The sequence below is a fragment of the Lampetra fluviatilis genome, chromosome 2 (genome assembly GCF_964198595.1).
Source record: "Lampetra fluviatilis chromosome 2, kcLamFluv1.1, whole genome shotgun sequence".
Lineage (NCBI taxonomy): Eukaryota > Metazoa > Chordata > Hyperoartia > Petromyzontiformes > Petromyzontidae > Lampetra > Lampetra fluviatilis.
In genome coordinates, this window is record NC_136276.1 from 31,540,794 (window position 1) to 31,557,279 (window position 16,486).

The following is a 16,486-nucleotide window of genomic DNA, read 5'->3' on the forward strand; positions in this document are numbered from 1 at the left end:
GACAATAATGACAACTGCGCTTGCATTATGCTAAAACCCAGTAATAATAATAATTAAACCCACGGTATTGGTCAAATCTAATTTTAAAAACAATTACAGGACAGTCTTCTTGAAGTGCCACCAAGTGGCGATGACGTCACAACGTCGATTGTGCCAGGCTAGGTGCACATTGGGGCCACGTGCTTTTTTTGGCACAAAGACAAAGATCCCCCGTGTAGCCTTCACAGACCGTTGGAGGCAAGTGCTGCTAGCGAGTAGCACCCAATGAAGGCCGGCACGGCACGCGAGCGGGTGTGGTGTGGCCAGCACCAGAGCACGTGCTCAGGTCAGGTCAAGTATGTCGTGTTGGCGGGGCTCGGGGTGAGGGGGGGGGCAGAGGTCGCAAACGGGTTTTGATTCCTTACCCGTACCCGGCCGCACCAGGGTCGCAAACGGGTACCCGTACCCGTACCCTACCCGTACCCGGCCGTGTACGGGTAGGGTACGGGTATCGGGTACCTGATTGCGACCTCTGGGATGAAGCCATGTTGCAGGCGCGGGTGGGTTGATTCTAGGAACTTGAATTGTGAGAAGAGACAAGACGTTGGGAAATGAGTGACAAACGGTTACTCACCAGTGACTCACGGCCTACCCGTACCCGTACCCGGCCGCACCAGGGTCGCAAACGGGTACCCGTACCTGTACGGGTAGCCGGGTATCGGGTCGGGTATCGGGTACCCGGTTGCGACCTCTGGGGGGGAGGGGGGAGCAGGACACGTGCTGGCCGGAATTGTCGTCGATGGCTCCGTTGGACAAGACCGGTGACAGAACGGCAGCCGATGGAGAGGGGAGATATTTGAGAAGATTGATCCCCCCACCCCCCCCACGAGGGGGGAGATGGAGCAACGTGATCGGCTCGTGCGCTAGGAGTGGGATGGATCGTGGTGGCATCGTCGGAAGGGGGACTGTGCGGGTAGTCGAGCTTTATTCAGCGGTGGATAGAACACGACTCATGATGATGATTACATTCACATGGAGGCATTTCCCCTCCCTCCTCCCCCCCCCATTCTAATCGGAAACCTGGCGAAAATGTCCCTTTGCGTGCTATTCTCGAAGAGATCAGAGCGGGATTAGCGATTTACTTTCGCTCCGCTTTACTGCAAATCTTTTGCATCCCAAACTGACCATCTGTGCTCTCTCGTCGCTCCGTCTCTCCGTCTCTGTGCGGTTTCTTTCCTCCGGATTTCCACTGCGCCGCGACGAATCGCGACGTCTCGCCCGTCCACCGAATATTCTCGAATTGAGTTGATTATAATCCGTTGTTGTTTGTAAACGTGGTGGTTGGTTCGTGGTGGTGGTGGTGGTGGTGGAGGCTGCAGTCGGTCAAGTGTCGAACCCGTCACGCGCACAAGGCATCGCAATAATCGTCGTAGTCGTCAATCCGCTGCTGGATGATGACCTCCCCAAAGCCGTCGGCATCACTCACGATCCTGCGAATGTAACGATCCAGCCAGCCGGGCCCGATTCCATCGCTCCATCTCCTCGGTTTGACGCCCGCGTGGCCGGCTTCGATGCTTGCACGCACAGTTACATGCGCGTGTCGGAAGCTCCCGGGGTCGATATTAATCGATGGATAATCGCAGCGTTGCACACGAGGGGAGAACTCTCAAAAGTCAACACAGATTAGTGTCGATATCATCCCCCCACCCCCATCCCTCTCACACAATTAGAACTCCACTGCCCCCCCACCACCACCACGCTCCCCACCCTCCATCCACACTTCTCTCTGCCATCACCATCCTACTCCATCCACCACGGTATCTCCAACTCTCTATCCTCCCCTTCACCCCATCTCCTCACTCCCTCTCTCCATCCATCGCTCCATCTTCTCTCAAGACGTCAATCCTCCATAAGCCCCATCTACTCTCCCCTCCCTCCATCCTCCCCTCCGATCCATTTTCCCCTTCCTTCCTTCCTTTTTTACGATTAGAGGAAACAAGAAGATGCTCGGTGTAGTAGGCACTTTGCTTCGTTCATCATTTCGTTTTTATTGTTTTTTTTTTTAATGCTTTGCTTTATGTAAACCCCTCTCTCCCCCCCCCCCGCTTTCTCCCATCTCTGCCCCCCCTCCTCCCCTCTCTGTCCCCCCTCTCCTTTCTCTCTCCTCCTTTCACCCCCCCTCTGTCCATTCTCTCTTTTTTATCCTTCCCTCCCTCCATCCTCCCCTCCTTGTCTTCCATCCTCCCTTCCCTCTCTCTTGCCATCCATCATCCACTCCCTTCCTCCATCCTCCCCTCCCTCCATCCTCCCTCCATCCTCCCCTCCTGTTCCTCCCTCCCTCCATCCTCCCATCCCTCCATCCATTCTCCCTCCCCTCCCGACATCCTACCCACCCCCCCATCAGGCCTCCCCAGGCTAAACCCGCTCATTACCCGAATCACGCATGCGCGCAGGCTGCGACAACACCACACACATTGCCACACCATCTCTTCCCCTCCCCTCTCTCCCTCTCTCTCTCTCCAATAAATAACGAAATCACACAGGCACACTGAGAGGGTGCCACAGCGATCACCCCGATACCGTTACCTCTCTAAGTATCCTGTTCGATAAGAGTGTCGTAGAGCGATATATATTCACACGTGCGCAGCAGTAACCCTCTGGAGGGAGGGAGGACGATCGTACACTCGGGCTCGTGACAAAGCCGCGTGTGGCTGCCCCTTCCAGCAGTGCTCTGCACGTCTGGGCGCGCGCCCTCCTATAGCAAAAACCAAGGCGCGAGTGAGTACCATATTGCTTTATCTGCTCTTTTTTGGGGGGGGGGGTGTGATGGGCGCCTGTGCAGTGAATGTCGCCTTCGATGGCTTGCAACCCCGCCGCCACACTTGATCATCGTCATGATCTTCATCATCATGCGCGTCATCATCACTGGCATCATCATCATCATGCGCATCATAATCATCATGGGCGTCATCATCATCATGGGCGTCATCATCATCATGGGCATCATCATCATCATGGGCATCATCATCATCATGGGCATCATCATCATCATGGGCATCATCATCATGGGCATCATCATCATGGGCATCATCATCATCATGGGCATCATCATCATCATGGGCATCATCATCATCATGGGCATCATCATCATGGGCATCATCATCATGGGCATCATCATCATCATCATGGGCATCATCATCATCATCATGGGCATCATAATGCGCATCATCATCACTGGCATCATCATCATGGGCATCATCATCATCGTCGTCGTCGTCATCCGCGTCGTGTCTCGTGTAAACAATGGGTCGGTCGGAGGCTGTCTGTTTAACTCGGCGTATGCGGCGTCGGCTTCATCGTCGTCGCCCGCCGCGCTCGATCCACTGCTGGATGAAGGACTCGTCACCGAAGCCGCCCCCACCTGTCACGATGTAGCAACAGCAGCTGATTACATCGCTCCATCTCCCGCCCCCCTTCACCCGGGTGGAAGTACTCTGCGACGCGCTCCATTCGTTGAGCTGCTAATGCACGCCGCTTTTGTCAATCCACTGCTGGATGAAGGCCTCCCCGCACGCCGTGGCAGTCGACGTGGGGCAGGGGAAGAGGTGGGAGGGGCGAGGGGTGTGGGGGTGTGTGACCATGCTTCACCACGCTGGGCAGTGCTTACGTTGGCCGTGGCCCAGGGTGGAGCTCTCGAATTCGTATCGCCATGTGCTCGACCACCGCGCCACCGCTCCCCACACACGCACAGATCTGCGTTGAAATTCGTTGTAATAATTACGAGGTAGTAGTAGTGGTGGTAGTCATGATACGAGTGGGGAATGTATAAGTCACTGATTGCAGGTGAGCCTCAAGACTCTTTGACGGGAGGGTCCTGCCTGCTGTACCGCCATCAGCAGCACCGACTGGTTTTGGATGAGAGGTTTCCCCCCACTTCTCACCGTGATCCATCAACCCCCTAGCCTCCAATGCTCCGGGCATCACTGGCGTGTGACACCGGCCCCCACCTCGACCCCCGCATAACAGATGCCGGATTGTAAGACGCTCCGGAAAGTAAGACGCACACAAGACGTGTGCCCAATGTCAATGAAGCCGAACGTCTCCTATTGCAACAAGACGAAACCAAGATCCCCCGTGTAGCCTTAACAGACTGTAGGGGCAAGTGCTGTTAGCGAGCACCTATGAAGGCTGGGACGGTATAAGAGGGGGTGGGTGACCAGCACCACGCCCGACCGCCTTTGTATCCCCAGTGGCGATGCTTACACACCGCACCATATGCTTATTTGAGGCTGAGTCGACCTAGGGGAGGCCCAGGACCGGTTCAGAAAATCGTCGCCGGTGTTGGCCGTGAGCGGCAATTGAACTCGGGTCACCGGGTTCATAGCGCAGCGTGCTAACCGCTACACCACCGCTCCCCACACGCACACAAACACCTGATTATAAGACGCACCCCAACTTGTCATTTAAAAATATAAGGGGTGGGAGTGAATACGTATCCCTGTGTATGTGTGTCAACATCAGCACTGGGGAGACAAAGGCGGCCGGGCGTGGTGCTGGTCACCCCCCCACCCCCTTCGTGTGCCGTGCCGGCCTTCATAGGTGCTCGCTAGCAGCACTTGGCCCAGCAATCTGACAAGGCTATGAGGCGGGTCTTTATCTGTGTATGTGTATGTACGTATGGAGCGCTAACGTGAACGAAGAGCGCGTTTGCGCTAGGAAGCTGGCGATCCGAGTTCGATACCCGCTCATGGCCAACATCGGTGACGATTGTCTGAACCGGTCCTGGGCCTCCCCCTAGGTCGACTCGGCCTCAAATGAGTACCTGGTGCGGTGTGCAAACATCGCCGCACGGCAGACAAAGGCGGCCGGGCGTGGTGTTGGCCATCCACAAGCCCCCTTTGTGTCCCGTGCTGGCCTTCATAGGTGCTCGCGAACAGCACGTAGCCCAACAGTCTGACAAGGCTCTAAGGCGGGTCTTTGTCTCTGTGTATTTGTATGTATGCAGTATTCCCGCGTGCGTGTGTGTTGCGTGGTTTTGTCAGCCTTGACAACTGCGCACTTTGACCACGAGGTGGCGCGCCAATGAGTTGACCGTGAAGATCGCTGAAAAGTGAAGGCGCAGCACCTGCAAGTGCCTCGCTCACTAGCTCCACTGCTGGCTGAAGGGCCTCCCCCAAGAGGAGGGAGCTTTCTCGAGATCCCTCTCCCAGAGGGGCATTTCGATGTTGGCCTCTGCTCGTTCATGCTGGCCCCCGCGTCTTGGAAGAGGATGGGGAGCAACCCACACTTTACCCCCATCCCACGTGACCTGCCCGATGGGTGGGTCGGGATAGAACTCACGACCTCCTGTATACCAGGCGAGGGAGTTAACATCTCACCACCGTGGCGCCTATTCAATTCCTGCTCAGGGCCAAGCCCAGTGACGATTATCTGAACCGGTCCTGGGCCTCCCCTAGGTCAACTCGGCCTGGAATGAGCACCTGGCACTGGCGTGTGAACGTCGCCACGCCGGGGAGACAAAGGCGGCCGTGAGCGTGGTGTTGGCCACCCACGCACCCCTCTCACGTGTGACCCCGTGCCGGCCTTCACAGGTGTTGCTCGCTAACAGTGCTTGCCCCAACACTGTTGAAGGTTCTACATGGGTAATCTGCGGTGCACCAGCGTGGTGAGATGTTAACTGCCTCGCCTGATATACAGGAGGTTGTGGTTGATCCCGACCCTGATGCCTGCTGCTGGAAATTTGGAGTTTGCGTGTCTCTCTCTCACCGTGGTCGTGCGGATTTTTCTCCGAGTCCTCCGGTTTTCCCCTCCACATTTAGAATCAACATCGCCACGCGTTTAGAGTATTTGGCTGCTGTCTGTAATTTCCATGTGATCATGATGATGGGCTATCACTTGTTGCCAGGTCGCTCAGTGGACCTTACCTGGTTAAATAAATCAAATGGTTTAAATGGCTTCACTTAAAGCTTTCGTGACTGCAGGAATTCACATTCTTTGGGTCTTTCGGTAAAGTCACATAGATAGGTAAAACAAATCTTAAACTAAACTAAAAACTACGACGTTTCGATCACAACACAAGCAACTGGCATCAGGTGGGAGAAAAAAACCCTGATGACGGTCACTTGTGTTGCGATCGAAACGTCGTAGTTCATAGTTTTTATTTTTTACCTATCTACGTGACTTTACCGAAAGACCAAAACAATATGAAATGGCCTCGTTGAATCTTTGCCATTTGTTGTGTACGCGTGCGAGCAGGTCAGCGGCCGCATCTTCCAGCGATCCATGTCTTCCTCCGACCTGGGCCTCTTCTCCGACGACGACAACGCGGGGCTGAGGTCGCGGCGCTCCCACCGGGACGACGACGGCGACGATGGCGACGACGACGAGGAAGAGGACGACGAAGACGACCGGCTGAGCGTGAAGTCCGACTCCCTGCAGTGGCTGCAGGCGGGCGACACCCTGCCGTGGAACCTGCCGCGGCACCAGCGAGCCAAGATGCGGCGACCTCACGAGTCGGTGCTCGACCCGGCGGAGAGGGCCGTGCTTCGCATCGCCGGTGAGCGCACGCCGCGGGATGGTGCGGGGGGGGTGGGAGGGGGGGGGTGTGAGATTGCCGAGTGGCGGTGGCGGTGTTGGTTGTGCCAGTCGTCTCGGTCGCTCAAGCCACGGGCACCTGGGTCTGTCCCGCCGTGACCTCGTGCCAGCGAGCCTTCGACACTTCACGCGGCCTTAAAGGGCACATAGGCTGGCACAAGCGCCGTGGTGACGTCACCGCCACTTGGTGGCGAATGGCGGAGGTTGTTGTGCTGTGGTCCCACGTGACTCTCCACCCTTGAGCATCTGATTGTGTTGTCACATCCCTGATGTATTAGTCCCCAGCAATGCCCCCACCCCCACCTCCAATCTAGCCCTTTGACCCCCTGGTGCCCCCGACCCCTTCCCCAGCGCCCGTGCCCCCCTCCCTCCACCACCCCCCCCCCCCAGGTTACTAAGGCCACAATGCAAGGAGTGAGAGGTCACGATGCCTCCTGTCGACGCGGTGTTCGCGAGGCACGTTCCACGTTGTGTATTCGTGCGTCTGGTCACCGCAAATGTGGCGCCGATGTTCGCCCACACACTGATTGTACCGGAGAGCCTCGCAGTGCGGGTGCCACGTGGGTGAAGGCCCATAGAGTCCCGCAGTCGGGGTACCACGGGAACGAAGGCCCAGAGGCCGCCGCCGCCGCCACCGCTGGGACTTGAGTTTCGTTCTGGGGATGCGGCGGAGGCGAGAGATCCAAGTCCGACGTCGGCGTTCTGTTGGATCGTAGGGGTGCAGCAGCAGCTCCAGAATATACGGGGGGGGGGGGGTGGGTGGGGTAGCACGAGGTCATACAGGGCCATGAATGCGAGGAGGATGAGGACCCTGAATTCTAAGCGGAATTTAAACCGGCGACGGGTAAGGGTGAAGCGGGTGATAATGGTTGTACAATATCAATATCGGTGACATTGACGGTGTTAATGGCTTCGCATAGTCAATGCCAATATCATCATAGTCAATTTTATCCTGTAACCAACCCATCATTGTCAATTATCATCGCCATCGTCGCCACCGTCGCCATCGTCTTTGTTAGCATCGACGGCAACAGCTTCCTCTTCGCCGCAATCATGATTCCTACCACCAACCCCATCATCGTTAGCAACCCCATCGTCATCATCATCGTTAGCAACCCCATCGTCATCATCATCATCGTTAGCAACCCCATCGTCATCATCATCATCATCGTTAGCAACCCCATCGTCATCATCATCATCGTTAGCAACCCCATCGTCATCATCATCATCGTTAGCAACCCCATCGTCATCATCATCGTTAGCAACCCCATCGTCATCATTATCGTTAGCAACCCCCATCGTCATCATCATCATCGTCCTCATGGCTATTGCAACGACAATGCGACAATTGCCATCACCGCCATCGTCACAATTCATTCCAATATTATCACGTGGAAAAATCCCGAGAGCGTCAACATCTCGTTTCGTTTGCAAGGGCGTTCCTTCCATGGTGTTATTACCACCGGCAGCATCACCGTCACTGCCAAGATCACCATCACCACCACCACGATCATCAACACCACCGCCACCACCACGATCATCAACACCACCACCACGATCATCAACACCACCACCACGATCATCAACACCACCACCACCACCACTGCCAAGATCACCACCACCATCACCACCGCCACCACCACGATCATCAACACCACCACCACGATCATCAACACCACCACCACCACCACTGCCAAGATCACCACCACCATCACCACCGCCACCACCACGATCATCAACACCACCACCACCACCACCACTGCCAAGATCACCACCACCATCACCACCGCCACCACCACGATCATCAACACCACCACCACTGCCAAGATCACCACCACCATCACCACCGCCACCACCACGATCATCAACACCACCACCACTGCCAAGATCACCACCACCATCAACACCGCCAACCACCACGATCATCAACACCGCCGCCACCACCACCACGATCATCAACACCACCACCACTGCATCCATCACCGCTCCCACAACCACCCATCGGTATAATCGCCACCAGCACCATTATTACCAAGACCGTCGTCTTCACCACCGCCACCACCATCACCGCCACCACCGCCGCCACCACCGCCACGGTGCCCTTGTTAACGCGGATTTGCGGTGGCATCTCCAGGGCGACAGGGGGCTGGGAGCGCGGCGCGGCGCGGTCACTCCGCAGCGATTCGGCAGCCGTGGGCTCGGGCGGCCCTTCCTCCCGTCCACCGTTACACCCCCCCCTCCCCCGCCCGGCGCACGGCTGCTAATGGGTATTGATTACGGCTACGGGGAAACGGGGAAGAGGAGCAGCTCGCGGGAAGAGGAAGGGCGTCTCGCGTGTGCCCTTGTGCCAGGGCGGTACCAATGGGGGGGAGCCAGGTGGGAGAAGGAGGGGGGGTCCCTGTATGGGTGTCGATGAACCCTTCCACTTGAACTCGACTGCTACCTCAGCCACCCCACAATGCAATGGGGTTGGTGGGGGGCACTGTGTACATGTGAATGGGGTGCGCCACTGTGCATGTTATGTATGGGGGGCGCCACGGTAGCGAGATGTTAACTACCTCGCCTGGTATACAGCAGATCGTGGGTTCTATCCCGACCCTGACGCCTGCTGTGTATTTGGAGTCTGCGTGTCTCTCTCTCCCCGTGGTCGCGTGGATCAACGTCACGCGTTTAGAGCATATGGCTGCTCCAAATGTCCACGTGATGATCGGCCACTTCGTTGAGTTATCATTTATGGCCAGGCCGCTTCGAGTTCCATAGCTCATTTCAGTTTTCAGTTTTTCATTTCAGTTTCATGTATTAGGTTTAACGCTGTGAGCCATGCGGCTCTTGACTCGGGTGCAACAGCAACAAACAAACATGGGGGGGGGGGGGTCACCTGCTGAAATAAAAAATAGTTTAGTTACGAGTTTCATTTAGACTCGGGCTGACCAGCTTGGTGAAGTATTGGTCAATTAGCTCTCATGGCCGACACAGCGTGGCAAGGCCTCAAACCAGCAGAGTATTTCGCTGCTGTACATTTCCGCGTGACAAGCCGCTTAGTTGAGCTATCATTTGTGGCCAGGTCGCTTCTGAAATAGAGCTACATAGCTCAGTGGGCCTTACCTGGTAAAACAAAAAGTAATTAAGTGTGAACTTCTTTCGCACCGTACGTAGCCAACCTTGCTAATCGGACGTGGCGGGGCAGGGAGTGGGGGGGGCGCACAGGTTCGTTCGGCTCGGCCAGGAGATGGCAGGACAAGCAAATGGATTATTGAATCCATCTGTGTGGCGTAAAGCTTCCGGGGTTGTTTTTCCCCCGTCCCCGTTTGTGCCGTCAATCCCCCTCGTTTGAATGATCGCTCCGACATTGTTCTGTCTCGACGGGTATTGTCCGTCTCGCTTTGATCATTGTCCCGTCATTTGTATTGTTTAGTTATATTTGCATTGGTCCAACAAATTGTATTGTCCGTCTCGTAAGAATCGTTCCTTCTCAATGTTGTCGCTTATTTCGCATGTGTTCTCTCCGGCTCGTGTTCGTCTTGTTTGCTCGCACTGCTCAGGAGGCGGGGGTCGCTGCCCGAAACGTCAGCGTCACTCTCCTCTGTCTGTTCTGTCGCAGGGCGGTGTGACGTTTTGTACTTAATCGGCGCTCGTGCACCCACGGTGACTGCCAACGCTTCCCCGAATAGTCCCATCCCTGACACCCCCCCCCCCACCCCCGCCGTGACCTTTCAAAGAGTCCGGAAGGAGCCTGAGGATACGTTTGGTGGGGTCGTGAATTTTCTCGCGTGCCTCCTGGGATCTTTGTCTTCTGCGTCTCACAGCTGAGACCCTTCCTCTATCTCCCGTGCAGGGGGTGAATAATTATATATAAACATTAGATGCATATATTTTATTTCAGCAGGTAAGGCCCACTGAGCACTTTTTTTAGACGCGACCTGGCCACATTTGATAGCTCAACGAAGTGGCTTATCACGTGGACATTTATAGAAGCCAAATACTCTAAACCAGTGGTTCTTCACCTTCGCTGCAGCCTTGCACCCATTTCGAGTTCTCAATTAAAAAAAATATAAAATGCTACTAAATACTTGGGGTTTGATGAAACATAGTAAGTTGTAACCCACTTGCCCGTGCCTAATTTGTGTTTTAGATTATTTACCTTCTAAATAAACTCTGGCCATGTCTCGCACCCCCCCCCCCCCCCAGAAAGGGCATCTCGCGCTCCCCCAGGGGGTGGTGTACCCCAGGCATGTCCCGCGCTAGACTCGCGTTGTAGCGGGCGCGGTGCGCGTTATAGCGAAACACGTTCCATTTTAAAACAAGACTCGTCGCGTGAACGCCACGAGTCTAAACGGGGAGATCCTGCATGGCTGTTTTTTTCTTTTTTACACGCGTCAACATGTACGCGATTCCGCATTTGAATCGCGTCATGAGATGCAGTTTGATTTAGATGGTGTCATCATCATCATCCGGAGTCAATGTGGCATCCCTCCTCCTCATCATCATCACAATCAGGCGACGGCACAACGACGCCCCCCCCCCCAATGCCCCCCCCCACACACTCTGCTCACCCCCCTCCCCACCCTCAGCCCTGCCACCCTCCGCCTCTCTCCCACCTCCACCCCCACCCTCTGTCTCCAGCCTCCGTCCCAAACTCTGCACCCACCCTCCGTCCCCAACCTCCGCCCTCCCCTCCTCCCCTCCGCCCCCCCCCTCCTCCCCTCCGCCCCCACCCTCCTCCCTCCCCTCCTCCCCTCCGCTCTTCCCTCCGCTCTTCCCTCCGCTCTTCCCTCCCCTCCTCCCCCACCCTCCTCCCCCACCCTCCGACCTCCCCTCCTCTCCTCCCCCCACCCTCCTCCCCCGTTATTCGTTGAAGCCGCGAGGTGGCGCCACGCGCCTCTCGCTTTGTTCCCAAAGTGCCACGCCCAAAGTGAACGTCGCATCGACGTTCGTCAAATACTCTCTGTGTGTGTGTGTCTCTGTGTGTGTGTGTCTCTGTGTGTGTGTGCGTGTGTGCCCTTAAACGGGAGCAAAACATATGAAATAGGCGACGTTTCGGGCATAGCAAGGTTCCTTTTTGAAGAAACGTCGACTATTGTATTTTATCGTTAAGGCCACGGTGGTGTTGACGCATCTGAGTGTTTTTTTGTTCCGTGTGCTCATTGTGCCGATGCCGACGCTTGCCGACTGGCAGCCTCGGCCAAGTAACTTCTTCATTTATCTGTGGCCAGTCTAATTGGAAGGGTGGGGGGGGGGCTCTCATCCAGCAGTGGAATGACAAAAGGGCTTTGCTTGTGTGTGCGTGACCTGTAGTCCCCCTGTCTGGGGAGTGGAAGTGTTGCGGTGAGCGCGCTATGCTAAGCCACCCAAGTTACTACTACTACTTCTATAGTTATTGTACCAGGTAAGGTCGAGTGAGCTCTGTAGCTCTTTGACAAATGATAGCTCGAACGAAGTGGCTTATCACGTGGACATTTCTAGCAGCCAAATACTCTGAACGCCTGTTTCTCAATGTGGTGGGGAAAACCGGAGGACCCGGGGAAGAATCCACGCCACCACGGGGAGAGAGAGAGACCACGCAAACTCCAAATGTACAGCAGGCGTCATGGTCGGGATAGAACTCACGACCTCCTGTATACCAGGCGAGGTAGTTAACATCTCACCACCGTGACGCCTATTCAATTCCTGCTCAGGGCCAAGCCTAGTGACGATTATCTGAACAGGTCCTGGGCCTCCCCTAGGTTGACTCAACCTCACATGAGTACCGGGTGCATTGTGTAGTCAAATATCGCCACCGGGGAGACAAAGGTGGCCGGGCGTGGTGCTGACCACCCACTCCTTCGTGTATCACGCTGGCCTTCATAGTTGCACGCTAACAGCACTTACTTCAACAGTCTGTGAAGGCTACACAGGGGATCTTTGTCTGTCCCCTCTCCCCATTCAAATTCAAACTCATGACTCAACTCTTCATTGGCAATTTAGGTCAATGCTCACCCTCCCTGAAGCCTCAATTCCCTGGGATTATTAAACATTCATAGCCTCGCACTGTTGTGTCTAAAACATCTGCTGTGCCCTTGTGCACAGCTCGTAATACTGTATTGAAATTCAGCCTACATACGTATTTATGTTGAACTTCTTTCACACCATACGTAACCAACCGTGCTAATCGGAGGTGCGGGGGGGGGGTGGGGAAGAACAACAAACTAAAATAAAAAAGCAGTTCTAAATAAATTAGTTGTCAATCTAAATGATTTAAAACCACTCAGCTCCAGTGGCTTCCTCACATCGGAAGGAAAGAGCGTTCCAGACGGCCGCAGTGGCGCACGTAGGCTTTCGCGAACAATATTATTCATAATAAAGGGTTTTTTTGGGGGGTTTAGTTCGTGTAAGTTTAAACGTGCCCGTTAACCGGGCACCACCCGACACAGCCAATTAGTAATGTTTGTCACGTCATGGATATGTATTCATAACAAACAAAAATGTAGCTCGTATTTTTGTGCCGCTTTCCGTGTGCACCCTGGAGGGGGATCGCTGACGCTTGAGATAGCGATGTGTGTTCAGATGTAAACGGTGCAAGGCGCGGCCCTGCAAGTGCCTGCTTCACGACCCTACTGCCAGAGGGGAGGGGCAGTGAGTGGGGGCGGGGGGGGGACCTCCACTACCATGCTTGGGATGACTTCTTAGAAGAGCTCGGGGAGTTACTTACACTTTACCTCGCCACACGAGTAGCCTGTCGATCGGCCAACTGTGGTGTGCCCACACTTATTCAAATCTGAACTAAAGGCCTATTTATTTTGCCCAAGCATACGCTGGAAAATAGCCATTTATATTTATGGTCCAACTGGCTCGTAACGCTTTGGCCACTCCACCTCCTGTGAAGGTTCTCCTGAACCCGGCAAAATGTTGGGATTGTGGTCCGGGGCATGGAGACCGAACAGATTTATTTATTTTAATTTATTATTTTCTGTGATGATTTTTTTTTCGTAGTGTGTATTTTTCTCTCGTTATTCGTGTATTTATTTTTGTTTGTTTTTTATTTGCTAAGTAGTGAGGTTTTCTTTTTGCCTTATCTGTGTAAGGGACTGCCTTAATTGATGTGGCAGTGTTGTGGGCTGCAATTGCATGAATGACGCTCTATGAAATGAAATTCGTATTTTATGCTGCACTGCTGGGTGAACTTAGGTTGCGTGGGGCAGGTCGTAAGACTTTAACAATTATTTTATTCTTTGATGAAATTATTAGACGTGTAATGAATGTCGTACGACAGGTACACACATACACTAAACAGGGAATGGCTTTTAAAGTTATATAATCTCATGTGGATGCCACTGGTTCTTCATGTTCTGCAGATGTAGATGCCACCACCGCCATGTATTGCGCGAGATTGAACTTACGACATGCAACTGGACACACGGACAGGTTTGTTCGTATCTCTGAAAGTTTGTAAGTCGAATGTTATTAAGTAGAGGCGTCCATGTAACGTCCTGATTATAACTTTCCGTGATTGGATGGAATATCTGTTACATATTACATATTTTACAGAAAAGTCCTGATCATAACCGTTGGTGATTGGATGACATCTGTCACATGTGGTTAATGTCACAGTAACGTCCTGATTATAACCGTCGGTGAATGGATGGAATCTGTCATGGGTGACTTAATTCGGAGTACCTTCATGAATAACGCTGCCCGTGAATAGATGGAGCCTATCATGTGTCGTCAAATTCAGCTTAAAACCCATTCATTGCATCCTAAACACATTTATTGGACAAAATGTAAATGACTTGTATATTCATATCCTGTGTGCGTATGGCGTACGTTTGTCGGATGGCCGTATGAATTTATATCTGTCGCTTTCATTTTTCCAATCGTATCTTATTCGAGTAAATAACGCTTATTTGATCATACTATATTCGAGCAAAAATGTTTTCTGGCTGCGTTCCTACCTGGATTCCTGCCTGGCTGGCTGGCTGCCGCATGGCCAAGTGCGTGTGGGTGTCGGTGACGTCACCACGTACAGCATTGTGCTGGGATTGTGCGTCGCACTGACGTCATCACGCCTCTTCACCCCCCCCGCACCACCTCCCCCTACCCACCCTGCACCTCGGCCGTGGATCGATACAAACATGCGAGATATGCTCTAATACAATCACATCAGAAAAAAAAGTTTTGCTTGCTGGCTGGCTGCCTGGCTGCAGAGAGGGATGAAGGGTTGTTGTGGGCTGCTGGCATTTTTTTTGTTTTTTTTTAAACCGGGAATTGGAAACCCGACAGGGGCGCTTGCGGCTCGCCCACGAGCTTCCCGCGTCTCGGGTTCCAAGCTCGAGGAGTCACGGTGCGATTTGTCGGTGACGCACACCGCGGGTGATGGCTGTCGTAGTCGGCTTAAGTTTCCCAAGGGCGCTTTGCGAGCCAGCGGGCCGGGGGAAAGGGCTGCGCTGGCCTGGCGCTGTGCTACGTGCTCAGGAATGTCACATGCCAGTTATTATTATTATAAGAATAATTCGTAGTTATTTTTATGAGTCGTGACTCACTGTAGGTCCTTCCCTTTTTTTGTTGTTGCATCGTGTCCCTGTAGATTATTGTTCGAGAATTGGGCGGAGTTCTTGGCTGACTGACGAGCTGTTAACTACCTCGCCCGGTATACAGGAGGTCGTGGGTTCAATCACGACCCTGACGCCTGCTGTATATTAACTACCTCGCCTGGTATACAGGAGGTCGTGGGTTCAATCACGACGCTGACGCCTGCTGCTGTATATTAAATACTTCGCCTGGTATACAGGAGGTCGTGGGTTCGATCACGACCCTGGCGCCTGCTGTATATTAACTACCTCGCCTGGTATACAGGAGGTCGTGGGTTCGATCACGACCCTGGCGCCTGCTGTATATTAACTACTTCGCCTGGTATACAGGAGGTCGTGGGTTCGATCTCGACCCTGGCGCCTGCTGTATATTAACTACCTCGCCCGGTATACAGGAGGTCGTGGGTTCGATCACGACCCTGGCGCCTGCTGTATATTAACTACCTCGCCTGGTATACAGGAGGTCGTGGGTTCAATCACGACCCTGACGCCTGCTGCTGTATATTAACTACTTCGCCTGGTATACAGGAGGTCGTGGGTTCGATCACGATCCTGGCGCCTGCTGTATATTAACTACCTCGCCTGGTATACAGGAGGTCGTGGGATCGATCTCGACCCTGGCACCTGCTGTATATTAACTACCTTGCCTGGTATACAGGAGGTCGTGGCTTCGATCTAGACCCTGGCGCCTGCTGTATATTAACTACCTTGCCTGGTATACAGGAGGTCGTGGGTTCGATCTAGACCCTGGCGCCTGCTGTATATTAACTACCTCGCCTGGTGTACAGGAGGTCGTAGGTTCGATCACGACCCTGACGCCTGCTGTATATTAACTACCTCGCCTGGTATACAGGAGGTTGTGGGATCGATCTCGACCCTGGCACCTGCTGTATATTAACTACCTCGCCTGGTATACAGGAGGTCGTGAGTTCGATCACGACCCTGACGCCTGCTGTATATTAACTACCTCGCCTGCTATACAGGAGGTCGTGGGTTCGATCACGACCCTGACGCCTGCTGCTGTATATTAACTACCTCGCCTGCTATACAGGAGGTCGTGAGTTCGATCACGACCCTGACGCCTGCTGCTGTATATTAACTACCTCGCCTGCTATACAGGAGGTCGCGGGTTCGATCACGACCCTGACGCCTGCTGTATATTAACTACCTCGCCTGCTATACAGGAGGTCGCGGGTTCGATCACGACCCTGACGCCTGCTGTATATTAACTACCTCGCCTGGTGTACAGGAGGTCGCGGGTTCGATCACGACCCTGACGCCTGCTGCTGTATATTAACTACCTCGCCTGCTATACAGGAGGTCGCGGGTTCGATCACGACCCTGACGCC

The 16,486-nt window shown here is 54.0% G+C and overlaps 1 protein-coding gene across 2 annotated transcripts in view; it reads left to right on the forward strand.

Annotated features, from left to right (window-relative positions):
• LOC144945478 (microtubule-actin cross-linking factor 1-like) overlaps positions 1-16,486 on the forward strand; it is a 327,032-nt gene that overhangs the window by 16,945 nt on the left and 293,601 nt on the right. For both annotated transcript variants that reach the window (XM_078873993.1, XM_078873994.1), the window contains one exon: positions 6,235-6,535. In XM_078873993.1, the coding sequence (XP_078730119.1) occupies positions 6,235-6,535 (301 nt within the window). The remainder of the gene's footprint in view (positions 1-6,234; positions 6,536-16,486) is intronic.